At 39.5% G+C, this 12,222-nt stretch overlaps 1 protein-coding gene across 1 annotated transcript in view; it reads left to right on the top strand.

Moving 5' to 3' along the window:
• The window catches only part of LOC126092181 (uncharacterized), a 216,064-nt gene that overhangs the window by 132,724 nt on the left and 71,118 nt on the right, over window positions 1–12,222 (top strand). The window contains exons 7-8 of the mRNA XM_049907656.1: window positions 549–727; window positions 9,164–9,347. Of these exons, the coding sequence (XP_049763613.1) occupies window positions 549–727; window positions 9,164–9,347 (363 nt within the window). The remainder of the gene's footprint in view (window positions 1–548; window positions 728–9,163; window positions 9,348–12,222) is intronic.

The raw sequence follows: 12,222 nt of genomic DNA, 5'->3' as shown, positions 1-12,222 counted from the left end.
TCGTTTTCTCTCTCTCTCTCTTTTTCTGAAATCAATATGGTATTCTTGCTATTGGAGATGTTATATTGGCTGTTTAAGATGACAGAACTAATTATGGTTTCTCAATTTGTTGTCAGTACTTAATTCATCTTTACCTTGTTATTAGTCTGTGTGTTATCATGTAGGTTGGCAGGCTTTCTGTAATTTACCCATCACTATCGTGTTTTATTAGAAGAAATTTCAGGCTGAATTCAATGGAACAGGGCGAATGGCAACAATGGAGAAGGGGGGCATGTGCAATACGTTGTGAAATCACTAAAGTATTGTGAAGTGGCACACCCTAATGTGTACACAAATATTAAATGCCTGTATATAAAATGTTGCTATATCAGTGATTCAGTGATGCAGGATTTCTTGTAAAGACTGCAGAATGAATAATGACTGTGAGTGTGTGTGTGTGTGTGAGAGAGAGAGAGAGAGAGAGAGAAAGAGAGAGAGAGTGAGTATGAGTGAGTTTTCTGTTCTGTAATCCTGTTTACGATATCTGTAATTAATTTCTTTCTTGTCAGCATGAAGATTACAAGGAACTGTGGATTGACTTCAACTTGGACTCTCAGTCAATTACAGTCTGCTGTGATGGTGATTCTCTAATGTGGGCCGAAGAGAATCACATGCCTGAGCAGAGTGGTTATTGGGAAGTGTTAACTATAACATCAAAAAATGTCAGAAAACTAAGTATAGTACCAAGGTAAGTTGATTTTCTTTCTCACTTAATCAGTGGATCACAAAAAATCAAGAATATTTCCTTTCAAGTACTCGTGCACTATTTTCTCTTAGTTCCTTTTTAATTTGGGGAAACTATTATGAAAGTTTGAGTTTAAGTTATTATAACAATTAATTACTAGTTATAGCAAAAAATCATTACACTTATTATTAAAAGAATTAAATTTCCTTTGTCTGTAATCATTGTGAATATTTTGTGAATAAAATCACTTATTTTGCTTGATATATGTCTCTATTCATAATGTCATTTCGGCTGGTGTCATCATCAGATCTGTAATTAAGATTAAAGGAACATTTAGAATGAGAGGTGATTTTTATACATTACAAGCAACAAAAGATGAAAAAATAAAAAGATGTCAGTAACAATAAAATACTTGCTTAATTGCGGTTGTCAGCTGTCACCTTTGATGAAATTTTTTTATGAAGGTATAAGTTCTAGCTGACTGGAGGTGTGAGTATGGGGGACAACGTCTTCATCTTCTTTTCTCATCATACTTATAAAATGACAGATAGTTTTTAAATTAGAAATGTTTGTAGTCAAATTATAAAACACAATTTAAATGAGCATAGTTGCACACTCATAAAATTAGCTGTCTGAATGGTGGCAGGTAGTCCAAGTGACACCTAAGTTTGATAAATATTCATTTAATGTCCTTCACAGCAATATATACAGTGAAACCTCTATATAACGTTTTTCAAGGGACCACAAATTCTGAACACTGTATAGAGGAAAACACTATAAAGAGGAAGGCTTCCAAATAATAATTATAGGGCATTACTGAAGATCGGGATACCGCTAATCAGCTTTGACAAATGGTGCCATAGATGACATTTTAAATTTTCACAACATATGATATTCATTGCAAATGATCAATGTATCAACCGATTAGTTTTTTTAATCAAAACATGGGGCTCGGTAGGTGGATGGGTGAAAGTAAATGGATCAGTTTGTACTGTAAAAATTTGTAACAGATTCTTAAGATTGACATCATTGACCAAAGCTGACAGGTGGTATCCCGTTCTTCAGTTGACCCAATTATAGAATATGAGCCAAATTTTGTTTATGATACACTGAACATATTACATAAAAACACAGTAAATAGTACAGATTAAAAAAGAATTAGTTGCAAAAAAAATTACATTAATAATTACATTATGTAACGGAACTTAAATTTGCACAAAACTCTAGGAACCTATGCAATCTGAAAATAACATACCTATGATTTTTTTAAATATTCAAGCAAGTATGCTTGTTTTCTGTTTCTCCTAGACTCTATGGCAATAATTTCTTGCTCCAAATGAGCAAGTTGAACTAATGTTCTGTCCTCAAGGCTACGGGCCATCATATATCTCCTGAATGTTTCAAAGGCTTCAGCTGCCTTAGTATATGAGGGCACAGGGTCATCTTCCTTGTCACTGTCACTTTCACTTTCACTACCACTATTATTCTCCAAGCTTCTCTCTGCAGTCAGCTCCTCAATACTTTGTACTCCTGTGGTTGCCATGTTGTCATCCACAGCCACAAAGTCCTAAAAAGTGACAGAATCACTGCCTATTAATTCGTGAAACTCTTGCAAATCACTTGCAGCTTCTTCTACTGTAGCTGCCACCTCATTCTCACAGAATCCCACTTTTGTGAAACAGTTTTTAATAGTTTCAGCACTTACTTCCCTCCACGAGTACATAATTAAATTCATTACCTGTAAAATATTCAGCTTCAGTTGTGAGCTTTGCTGGCTTCCCAGTTTTCTTTAGTCCATCAAATTCAAGGCCTTTTTTACAAGGGCTGTCCTATATTTAACCTTAAAGGCATGTATTATGCCCCAGTTCAAAGGTTGCAGACGGCTGGTGCAGCTGGGTGGCAGGAAAATTACTTTCACATTTCTCAGAAAGGGTACGTCTGGTGGATGTGCCTCACATCTATCCACAAACAGCAGCACTTTTCTTGCAGCACTCCCCATTTTGGCATCAAATTCTCTGAGAAAATGTAAAAACGTATCCCTCGTCATCCATGCATTGGCATTGTTTGTATATTTGCACAGAAACGTGGAAATGTTTTTCAAGCACCTTGGATTTCTTGGCTTCCCGATAACCAAAGGTTTCAGTTTTTCCACTGCCATCGGTGTTTGTACACGACAAAATGGTAAGACGTTCCTTGCTCTTCTTGCCGCCATGGCAATTTTCCCCACAAAAAGTAAATGCCTTTTCCGGCATTAAATCGAAAAACATGGCGGTTTCGTCAGCATTATAAATGTCACACAGTTTGTAGCCATGTATCAGATTAGGGAGAGTCTGCATCCACTGAGCTACAGTTGGGTCATCCCCACTTATACTTTCTCCACATTCCGATTTGTATACAACACCATGACGCTGTCGAAATTTATCAATTCATCCATTGGACGCCTTAAAATTTTCCATTCCTAACTGCAGTGATATTTGAAGCGCCATCTCCTTCAAAATAGTTCCGTTTATAGGAATGGTCACAGCACATGCTTGCTGAAACCAAGTTAATAAAACTTTCTCCATTTCATCGCAAGTCGATGGTTTCAAACGCATACGTTTAGAATTTCCACAATTCTCAAACCCTTCCATTATCAACTGTCTGTTTTTCATAATAGTGTTGAGTGTTGAAGGGGCCAGTTCCAATTGCTTCGCTAGCTCCACGCGACTCACACCAGGAGATGCCTCCACTTTTTTAATAATAGAAACCTTCTCTTCCAGTGAAGTGTTCTTCCACTTTTCACTCATGTCCACTGATGAAAGCTTTAAAAAAACGTTATATCGAAGACACACACTTAGTAGGCACACGAACTGTTTGCTGCTCAGCTCACATAACACGCTATGAATACAAAGCATCGACTGAAATGGCGCCAAAAAGATCGCAAGCAGTGTGTGTCACATGTCACGTGACCAGGTTCTGCCGCTGACATACGAAACACGATGAGCGTGGGCTTTCCGAGCCGGTGCAAACTGTGAATCCACAGAATGGAAAACGATGCGTCTACATCCAGTCACTTAAACGTTATAAAGAGGTAAATAATTGACCAGGGTTCCAAAAATATGAGCATTACATGGAGGAAACTGTAATATAGAGGAAACACAGTAAAGAGGAAAATTTAACATTGTTTATATGGGCTTTTAGTCGGGACAAAAAAAAAAAAAAAAAAAGAAAAACGAACATAACATAGAGGAAAACATTATACGGAGGAATGTTATAAAGAGGTTTCACTGTATATGCAATGGCTGCATAAGCTTCAGTATAAATATATTGTGCTTTAACATAATGTTGTGATTATAAAAGTTGTATTTGCTATTATAAATCAATAAATAAAAATGTGCCCTATGAACTAAAACTTAATCAAACTAGGGCACACAGAACTACCCGTGGTCATCACATCTTTTGTGGTGAGCAGTCCCTCTCCAAATATGCTAATGGTCTTACAGAGGCTTCCACAGCTGCAACTTACCCTCCCCATCTTGTGCAGGAACAGATCTCTCTTGCCTTGTCTCCCATCTCCTATCTTCCCCAGTCACCTACTGCCCCCCCCTCCTCCCCCTTATCCTCGGTCTGGCCACAAAGGAGCATTCCTCCATCCCCCATGACTGAGTACCTTCCAGGACTGTAGTATACAAGCATGACTGAATTAGGATGGAGGCAGGATGTGGGCACACAGATTTGCAAGAAGATTTCTTGAAATAGAGACTATGACCAGAAAAATAACTGTCGCATTTGGAGTTTATTGCTTCCAAACCTTAATGTTAAGGACTGCAAACATTCTGCGAAGTCAGGTAGTTGCCACAGCCAGACTGAGGGTGTGATGCCCTAAGAGAGGAGCTAGGAAACACGTCTGGTCAGGAGGAGAGCTGGTAGGCAAGAGAGCGGCCTTGTGGTCCAGTGTGCTTCTTGTTGGCCTGCTCGATGTCTCCCACGTGACGGTTTATAGTTTTCTGCTTGGCTGGCAGATGGGCTCCTTAAGGTGTCCCACAATCCGCAATGCCTTTGGAATAGTGTCCCCTGTCAGCAACAACCACTGTGGGGATGTTACCCATGTGAATTGGGCATGGGTAGATGTGCATTGACAGGGTGTATGCACTCTGGGACAACCAGGAAATCTGGGAGGAACCTGGGAATATTTTCATCCAGGAGAAAACCAGGAAAAACCCAGGAATTGTTTAGAATTCCAGGAATTTTTAATTGTTTTAGTTTTCAGTTAAATTTTTGTGATTTTGACTGGTAAGAACCAATACTCTAACAAAGGATATTACTGTATCCTGCTACAGCAGAATAATACTGCAGCAACAAAACATGAACGAGAGAAAAAAGAAAACGAAAATAAAACTTAAGTTGCAAAGGAAATGCACTGTATACAACAACAAAACAGTGCTCATACAACCGTCTGCCAACAGCAAAGTATGTCAAAGGCTTTAGGAAGACTATGCAGTGCTTTATAACAACAAATTGCCTCCGATGAGCATGATGTGACAACTGTTTAAATTAGATTTGTTTGAGCTGTTGCGGGCGAGCTCTTGAGCTTGCGCAGTTGAGTCGCATATGAGTAGTACCTTCTCCCGATTCTGGTTACAGGAGTGTGGGTGGGTGCCACTACTTAATATTGCCCCGGTTCGGAAACATAGTAAGTCTGGGGCTGATGCACAGAGCAGTCTGATTTAAGGTGGGGAGTGTCCACGTTCAGTGATTTTGTTGTTTCCTTTTCGTTTATTGCTGTCATGTTAAATGATAACAAAATGGATTTTTGTGGCCGGGAGCTATCAAATGAATTAAAATACATTCGCATAATTACGGACGGCTAAAATGTTATTAGTTTCAGATTTTATTTCCACCTTTCTGACAGAACAATGAAGTTAGTTTTGCCGGTTTGCTAAAGAGATTTGGCTTAAAGTTAATCTTTTCTGCTGAGGCAGTCAATTTATTTGAAACGAAGTGTTTAATTTCACACTATTGGCTAGTTTCAACTGTTCGCTGCATTTCAAGTGCATGTATGGCATTATGCCCTAATAAAGAACCAAACATGAGATAATACAGTACTATGCGTTTTAGTATGGTTCGCGAAGTTCTGATGCTCTTGAAGTATCGTCTGATGTCTTGTTTCTTTTGTGATATATGTAAGATCTTTTAATGTTTTACACGTATGAACATATGGGCTTCCTGTGTCATCGTAGTTACGCAAGAGCGGTGATACCTGTTATTTGGCGCTCTCTTGCAACTGCTGAAATGAACCTATTTCTAACAGGTCACGGGAAAATATTGCGAATGGTGGTTTGAAAAGTGTTACATTCAAAGCAGATTTCCTTTTGCGCAAGATGAACTATGTGCGAGCATGTACGATGAATTTCTTAAATCACAAAGCGTTTGACTCTCATGTAAAAATCAACTCTTTGAGGACGACCATTTAGAAGAATTTCGAGCCCAAAAGATCAGACATTTACGTCATTTTACTGGCACATTTGTGTAATGTATCTTAAAGTGTAAGACGCGAAAAAAGATCAACATTATATGTGGAAGCTTAGCTTCTCTTCGAGCGTATTAATCTTAGAGACCAATATTGTAGGTGAATGCTATGTATATTAATTTAAACCATTAACTTTTCTTACTTGTGTGTTGGCGCTACTTAAGAGTGATCTTGCTATTGGCTGACTACATCACGTGTCCTATGCTGCCGTCAGCTGGCGAGATCACGTGACAGGAGCTACGACTGTCTTACAAAAGCGCATCACAATCTCGATTTAAATATTTCAGAAAGTAACATGCAATGTTCGGTGCAATTCAAATTTATACCTTCGTAATAAGAAAATATGCAGTGTACATGTTGCTGCACATTAAAGGTCTTACAAAACGTGTTTTTCCCCTCTGAGTTTTGTTTTCAAAAGTGCTGGGAAATTCTACTGTGGCATATAAAACCATAAACATTCAAAGGATCGATGAGTTTTACAGTGCCGAGGAAGAGAATACTGTCACTTAACATGGAAAAAGTGTATTTTCCCCTGGGAGAAAGTGTATTTTTAACCGGGAAATCCGGGATTTTTTTCCTTGTCCACGTATACACCCTGAAAACATCATTTTTTTTTCTCATTGGATGATTTGAAAATGGGTTCAAGTAACCCCAAACTAATCATTAATTAAATGAAGAAACTGAATTTTGCAACATTGACTGTTTTCTAAACCACACTTTAACTTTGTCTTACCACAGTCGTACTGTCAGCTGTTTTGTCAGCACTGGTTCAGAGGTCAAAATACTTATCTCTGCACACACTGAAGGCAGTGAGCTGTTTCCCCCCACTTTCTACACATATATGAATGTGTGGCCCGTAACTTTGTACTCAGACTATAAAGATGTTTCTCGACATTTTCAAAATCTAATGGCAGTGAAATGGCACTGCACATACAATGAGTAAGAAAAACTTGCATTGGTCTGCACCATGAGCTGCAAAAGGAAGGCGATCCAAGTGACAGTCGAAATACCTGAAAATGCTTATCAGGCAGAGTATAATGCGGGCGCCTTGCTGTCTCTCCCACAAATTTCTACTGTGGGCTGTATTGTAATCAATTGCGGGCTGGATCTGGCCCGTAGGCCACTGGTTACCCATGTGTGTTTTGATTATATAATAATTTATTATGTCAAAATTGTTTAATTACTGCAGTACTCAAATTACTGGTTTCAGTGTTGTATTGCAATCTTCAGATGTGATAATTAAATCATTAACAGCTTTGTTAAAATATTAAAAAATTCAAGTTCCGCCCACTGAACATCATTAAATGGTATAAACTATGTCAATGAATTATACACAAGTCATATGGTAAAAAAGACAAATTAAAATATCGCTATTTTTTTATGTCCGCCCCTCGTGGTCTCGCGGTAGCGTTCTTGCTTCCCGAGCACGGGGTCCCGGGTTCGATTCCCGGCGGGGTCAGGGATTTTTCCTGCCTCGAGATGACTGGGTGTTGTTGTGTCATCTTCATCATCATCATTCATCCCCATTACGGTCGGAGGAAGGCAACGGCAAACCACCTCCATTAGGACTGTGCCTAGTAAGGCGGTGCGGGTCTCCCGCATCGTTCCCCTACACTCTGTAAAGAAGCATGGGACTTCATTTCCATTATCTTCCATTTTTTTTTATAAAAATGTAAAATATATGCATATGTCAGTGGCTGTCATATCTGAAGATCAAGATACTCTAGACTTTTTGTGTCTAGGGTTACAATGAAAATTAAATTCTATAAAAATATGGTTTACCAAAATTAGCAAGATGTAAGTATCCAAATTAAGAAAGCTTTTACTTGTAAAAGTGATATGCGATTAACAAAACCGTAATCAAGAACGTTTTTAAAACTGTGTTATTGATAAAACAAGTACTGCAAGAGAAAATATTTGTAAAAAACCAGCTCTAAAAGTATACTGAAATGAGAGCAACTAGTCAGTATTAAAACTGTTAAAATAAAGTTGACATTAGATTAACAATATAGTCACTGGTTGGTGGTTGGAGTCTGTGTTTTTGCTCATAATTCCCAGCAGTTTGTGACAGGTCTCAGTCCACATAGCAATTGCACTCCAGATTTTTAAAATCTTTACAGAAGTTAATAACTTTCATTATTTTTAATGTTGCTTCTGCTTTTAAAGTGTTATCTTTAAAGATTGCATATGGCAAACATAAGTGAATGTAGAGTGCGCTCTTACCCAGAAAGCTTCACCTATGACCTTAGTTTTTCCCCCTCCCCAATTTCTCATTCCGCTCTCTTATGTAAGCCCTATACATATAGAGAGCACACGAAGTACTTTAATTTCAGTCTCTCTTACCATGTAATGACATGATGTATAATTCATTGACATATTTTGTATCCTTTCATGGTGTTCAGAGCACATAAACTGAATTTTTATACATCATGATGAGGCTGTTAATAGATTAGTTATCACATCTAATTATGGCACTAAATTGCAAAACTGATAACATTTGTAATAATTAGGCAATATTGACATAAACAATTATTATATAACAATTTAGAAGGTTGCATGCATCCATCTGACAAAATGACAATTCTTAAAAAGTGTAGTCAAATGAGCCTCAGAAATAATCTCTTCTCTTCTATAGTGCAGGCAGCAGTTTATTTATTTTGAAGAGGGTAACAGGAGATATGAACTATAGTTGCTTTATGATTTTGTGCTTCAGAAGCCCATTATGTTATGTGCACCCAGTAAAATATCATTTAGTCTCACATTAAAAAAAAAAAAAAACTGTATTCTTTCATTATTTAGAAATTTTTAAAGTTATTGGAAATGCTGTGGAATGGAAGGGAATGCTTTATATGCTGTAATGTTAGCATTATTTTTAGCAATAGTTTTTGATGCTCATGAAATACATATCCTCGTGTTTTACTTGTTTCAAGTGATGGTTCATTTCCTGGCAAGGATGATGTTAGCCTAATGCACATGAAGTTAGCAAGTCCATGTGATTATATTCAGGCTACCTCAACAGCAGTAATCAGCAGGTGTCGAGAGTTTCGCTTTTATTTCAAACAATCACCAGAATTTAACGAGCTTCAAAATAGAATTCTACCTCAGATCTTTAGGGTAAGTATTTAAATATTTTTGCACAGAAAAATGATTAGATCACTTGTAATGTATGTAATAAATAATAAATTTTAACGAATAACAAAATTTAAGGAAGAGATGGTACACTGTAAAACGTACCGGTGGCAGTGTATAAAAGCAACTAGAAAAGTACAAACTCTAGAACTCAAATACAATGAACAATGCTACTAATCAGTTGCAAGCACACTTTTGTATCTACACCATCAGTGTCAGCACACAATATTGCCATGCTAGCTGACAGTGACTCGACTACAAGCTTGGGGAGATGAACTTGGGAAGAGGGAATGAAACTCAATGTGCGAGTCAATCTATGAGGCAGCAGTGAGTCTGAACACCACATAGAGACAAGCAGGGAGCAAACACAAGACAACCATTGCAAACTAAGCACCCGGAAAACACAGTATGGCACAAAGCGAAGCCCAGGTCCGAGCCATTTGATGTCCATGTAAGAACTGCTGGGCCGGATCAGTGGCTCTGCCCATGCAACACTTCACAAACACCCTCCGTGAAAGAGTTGTGCACTACTCTCCTGCGATACCCGGCTTGATCATCTGGATCCATCTCTGTATCCACTGGCAGTGATCGTAAATCCCCCCTCCCTGAGAAGGACATTTAGGCCAAAAATGGCCAGGTCTGCAACCTCTGATGCAAAATCAGTGTGTGCAATAAATTTCCTGGCAGGAGATCGACCACCAAAGGAGATAATGCCAACATAACTGGCTCTATTGGCGGGGCTAAAGGTTGCAGAGGCTGATGTAACAGTTGGTCTGCCAACATTGGCGGAGGGCAAGGCCTCATCCACTGGTGAGTGGAGAATGGAGGGTGCTGATTCAAAGTCCATTGGTTCCGCATTAGTAGCCATGTGAACTATAGCCACCAGTGCCCTATTCCATGGTCGAAGGTAGGATGGGAAAGGGTTCAATGAGCCAGTAGCAGGTGAATGTGCTGCTGCAATTGTGAGCTTCCCACTGAAACATCATGTTGACCAGCTGGCTTGCAGATGGTGGCACCGACAGTCCAGTAATAGATGAAATGGAATGGAATGACAGCTTAGCTTCTCTTGACTGAAATCCACCACAGTCAGCCTTTGTGGCCCAACATGACACATGGCACCCACCCCTGCTGCTAGCTGTAAGACCCAGCTCAGTCCCGTGAGAAAAGCGCGATGTGGTGCAAAGGTCCGGGACTTGTGGCCTGAGGTGCAATGGATTGCGAAAGACCCCACTCCTGGCACCCATGCAAATGTTTTGTCAGACTCCACCCATTAACTGGCATCGCCCAGAACCTGCAAATCTCTGCAACACAAATTGCTGCCCATTATCAGGGCCAAGGCTCCAGGGAGAGCTGTGGGTAGCAAAAATGACTGAAATGTGCAAATAGTTTTAGTCGACATTATGGAGGACAGTTTGGCCATGCATGAAAAATCTGAAATGCATCAACCATCAATAACCAAACACTTCTCAAAAATGGGCCCGCAAAGTCGACGTGTACCATGTCCTGAGAGTGCTCCGGAAATGGCCAAGGGAAAAACTAATGCAGTGGCACAGCCTGGTTCTGTGTACAGTCTTAGACATAAAAACTGAGCGTCAACCGGCCGCCACAGAGACTAAGCCTGAGTCGTTCACTTAAGGGGGCCAATAAAACTGACTGCCCCTGACAACTCCAAGTCCGGCCATCTGCACAATCTGGCAACACTGTAAGATGCGGAACTGTTAGGGGGAAGTGTTGTCTATTTCCGAGATGATGTTGCATTGTGTGATCCCATGGTCTAGTGGTAATCATTGTGCATTCTGAACTTATAGTCACCTGTTCGTGTCCAACTGTAATTTTTTTTTTTTTTTTTAACCAGATTTCGGCCCTCGTTTAAAGTTATGAGTCTGATTGAACATCGAAGATAATTTGCTTCACATTCTACCCACCAGCAATAACAAGTAGTTCCAGATCCACAGGACAGCTCGTGGCTGTGTCTTGATCATAACAGCTAACGCTCGTGCGTTTCCTCGCGCTGCAGCGGCCACCAGCCAGACGCCACCCGCCGCCTGAAATCCAGTGCCGCCCATGTGAACGCAGCACGACGCTGTCACTGTATGTGTCAACTGTCATTTTCGAATTTGAAGTTCTAGTTATCATCTTGCAGTCAAGCATTGGATTTTGCATACTTGAAAATCATGAACTACGATTAAGCATTGTAAAATTGAGTCGCAAGTGGAAAAAGGTGTAACATCTGCAACACAATATTTACTTTTGGTATAACAGAGGGGTGAATGCAGAGGAGGCAGCTAGAAAGATTTGAACTGTGTGTGAAGCGAGTGCTTTTGGGAAAAATATGCCAGGAAAAGATATTCTTGTTTCAACAAAGATCGTTCTGGCATGCATGATTTTGCACATTAAGGAAGTCTCGACTACTGATACATGTGATGAATTACCATTTAACCATCATGCGACATTTGAATTCAACAGGCAAAGTTCAGAAGTCTGGTGTAGGAGTACTGCATGTTCTAATTCGAAACAATAAAAATCAACGGAGTGACTATTATTGAACGTCATCACGTTGCTCATTGAGCATTCCTATGCAGTACTGTTACTGGTGACGTGTTATGATGACTTTATTGTTCACTTTCTAAGAAGAAATGAAAGGCTAAGTCCCACCATAAGACGTAAACTTGAGCAAAGAGTAGTGTGAACATAATATTTTATATCTGATAGTCCGAAAGAGTGTTTTGGGCTACGAATTGTGCCCCAAGGGGTGTGTGCATCACAGCTGGAATTTGTTGCCAACATGTGAGACACCTTTCGGTCGCAGTGTAAGAAAATCGAGCAACAAAACTACACCACCTGTGCTACTGCATGATAA

Source organism: Schistocerca cancellata, chromosome 7 (assembly GCF_023864275.1).
Source record: "Schistocerca cancellata isolate TAMUIC-IGC-003103 chromosome 7, iqSchCanc2.1, whole genome shotgun sequence".
NCBI lineage: Eukaryota > Metazoa > Arthropoda > Insecta > Orthoptera > Acrididae > Schistocerca > Schistocerca cancellata.
This window is presented reverse-complemented; position numbering and strand designations above follow the sequence as displayed.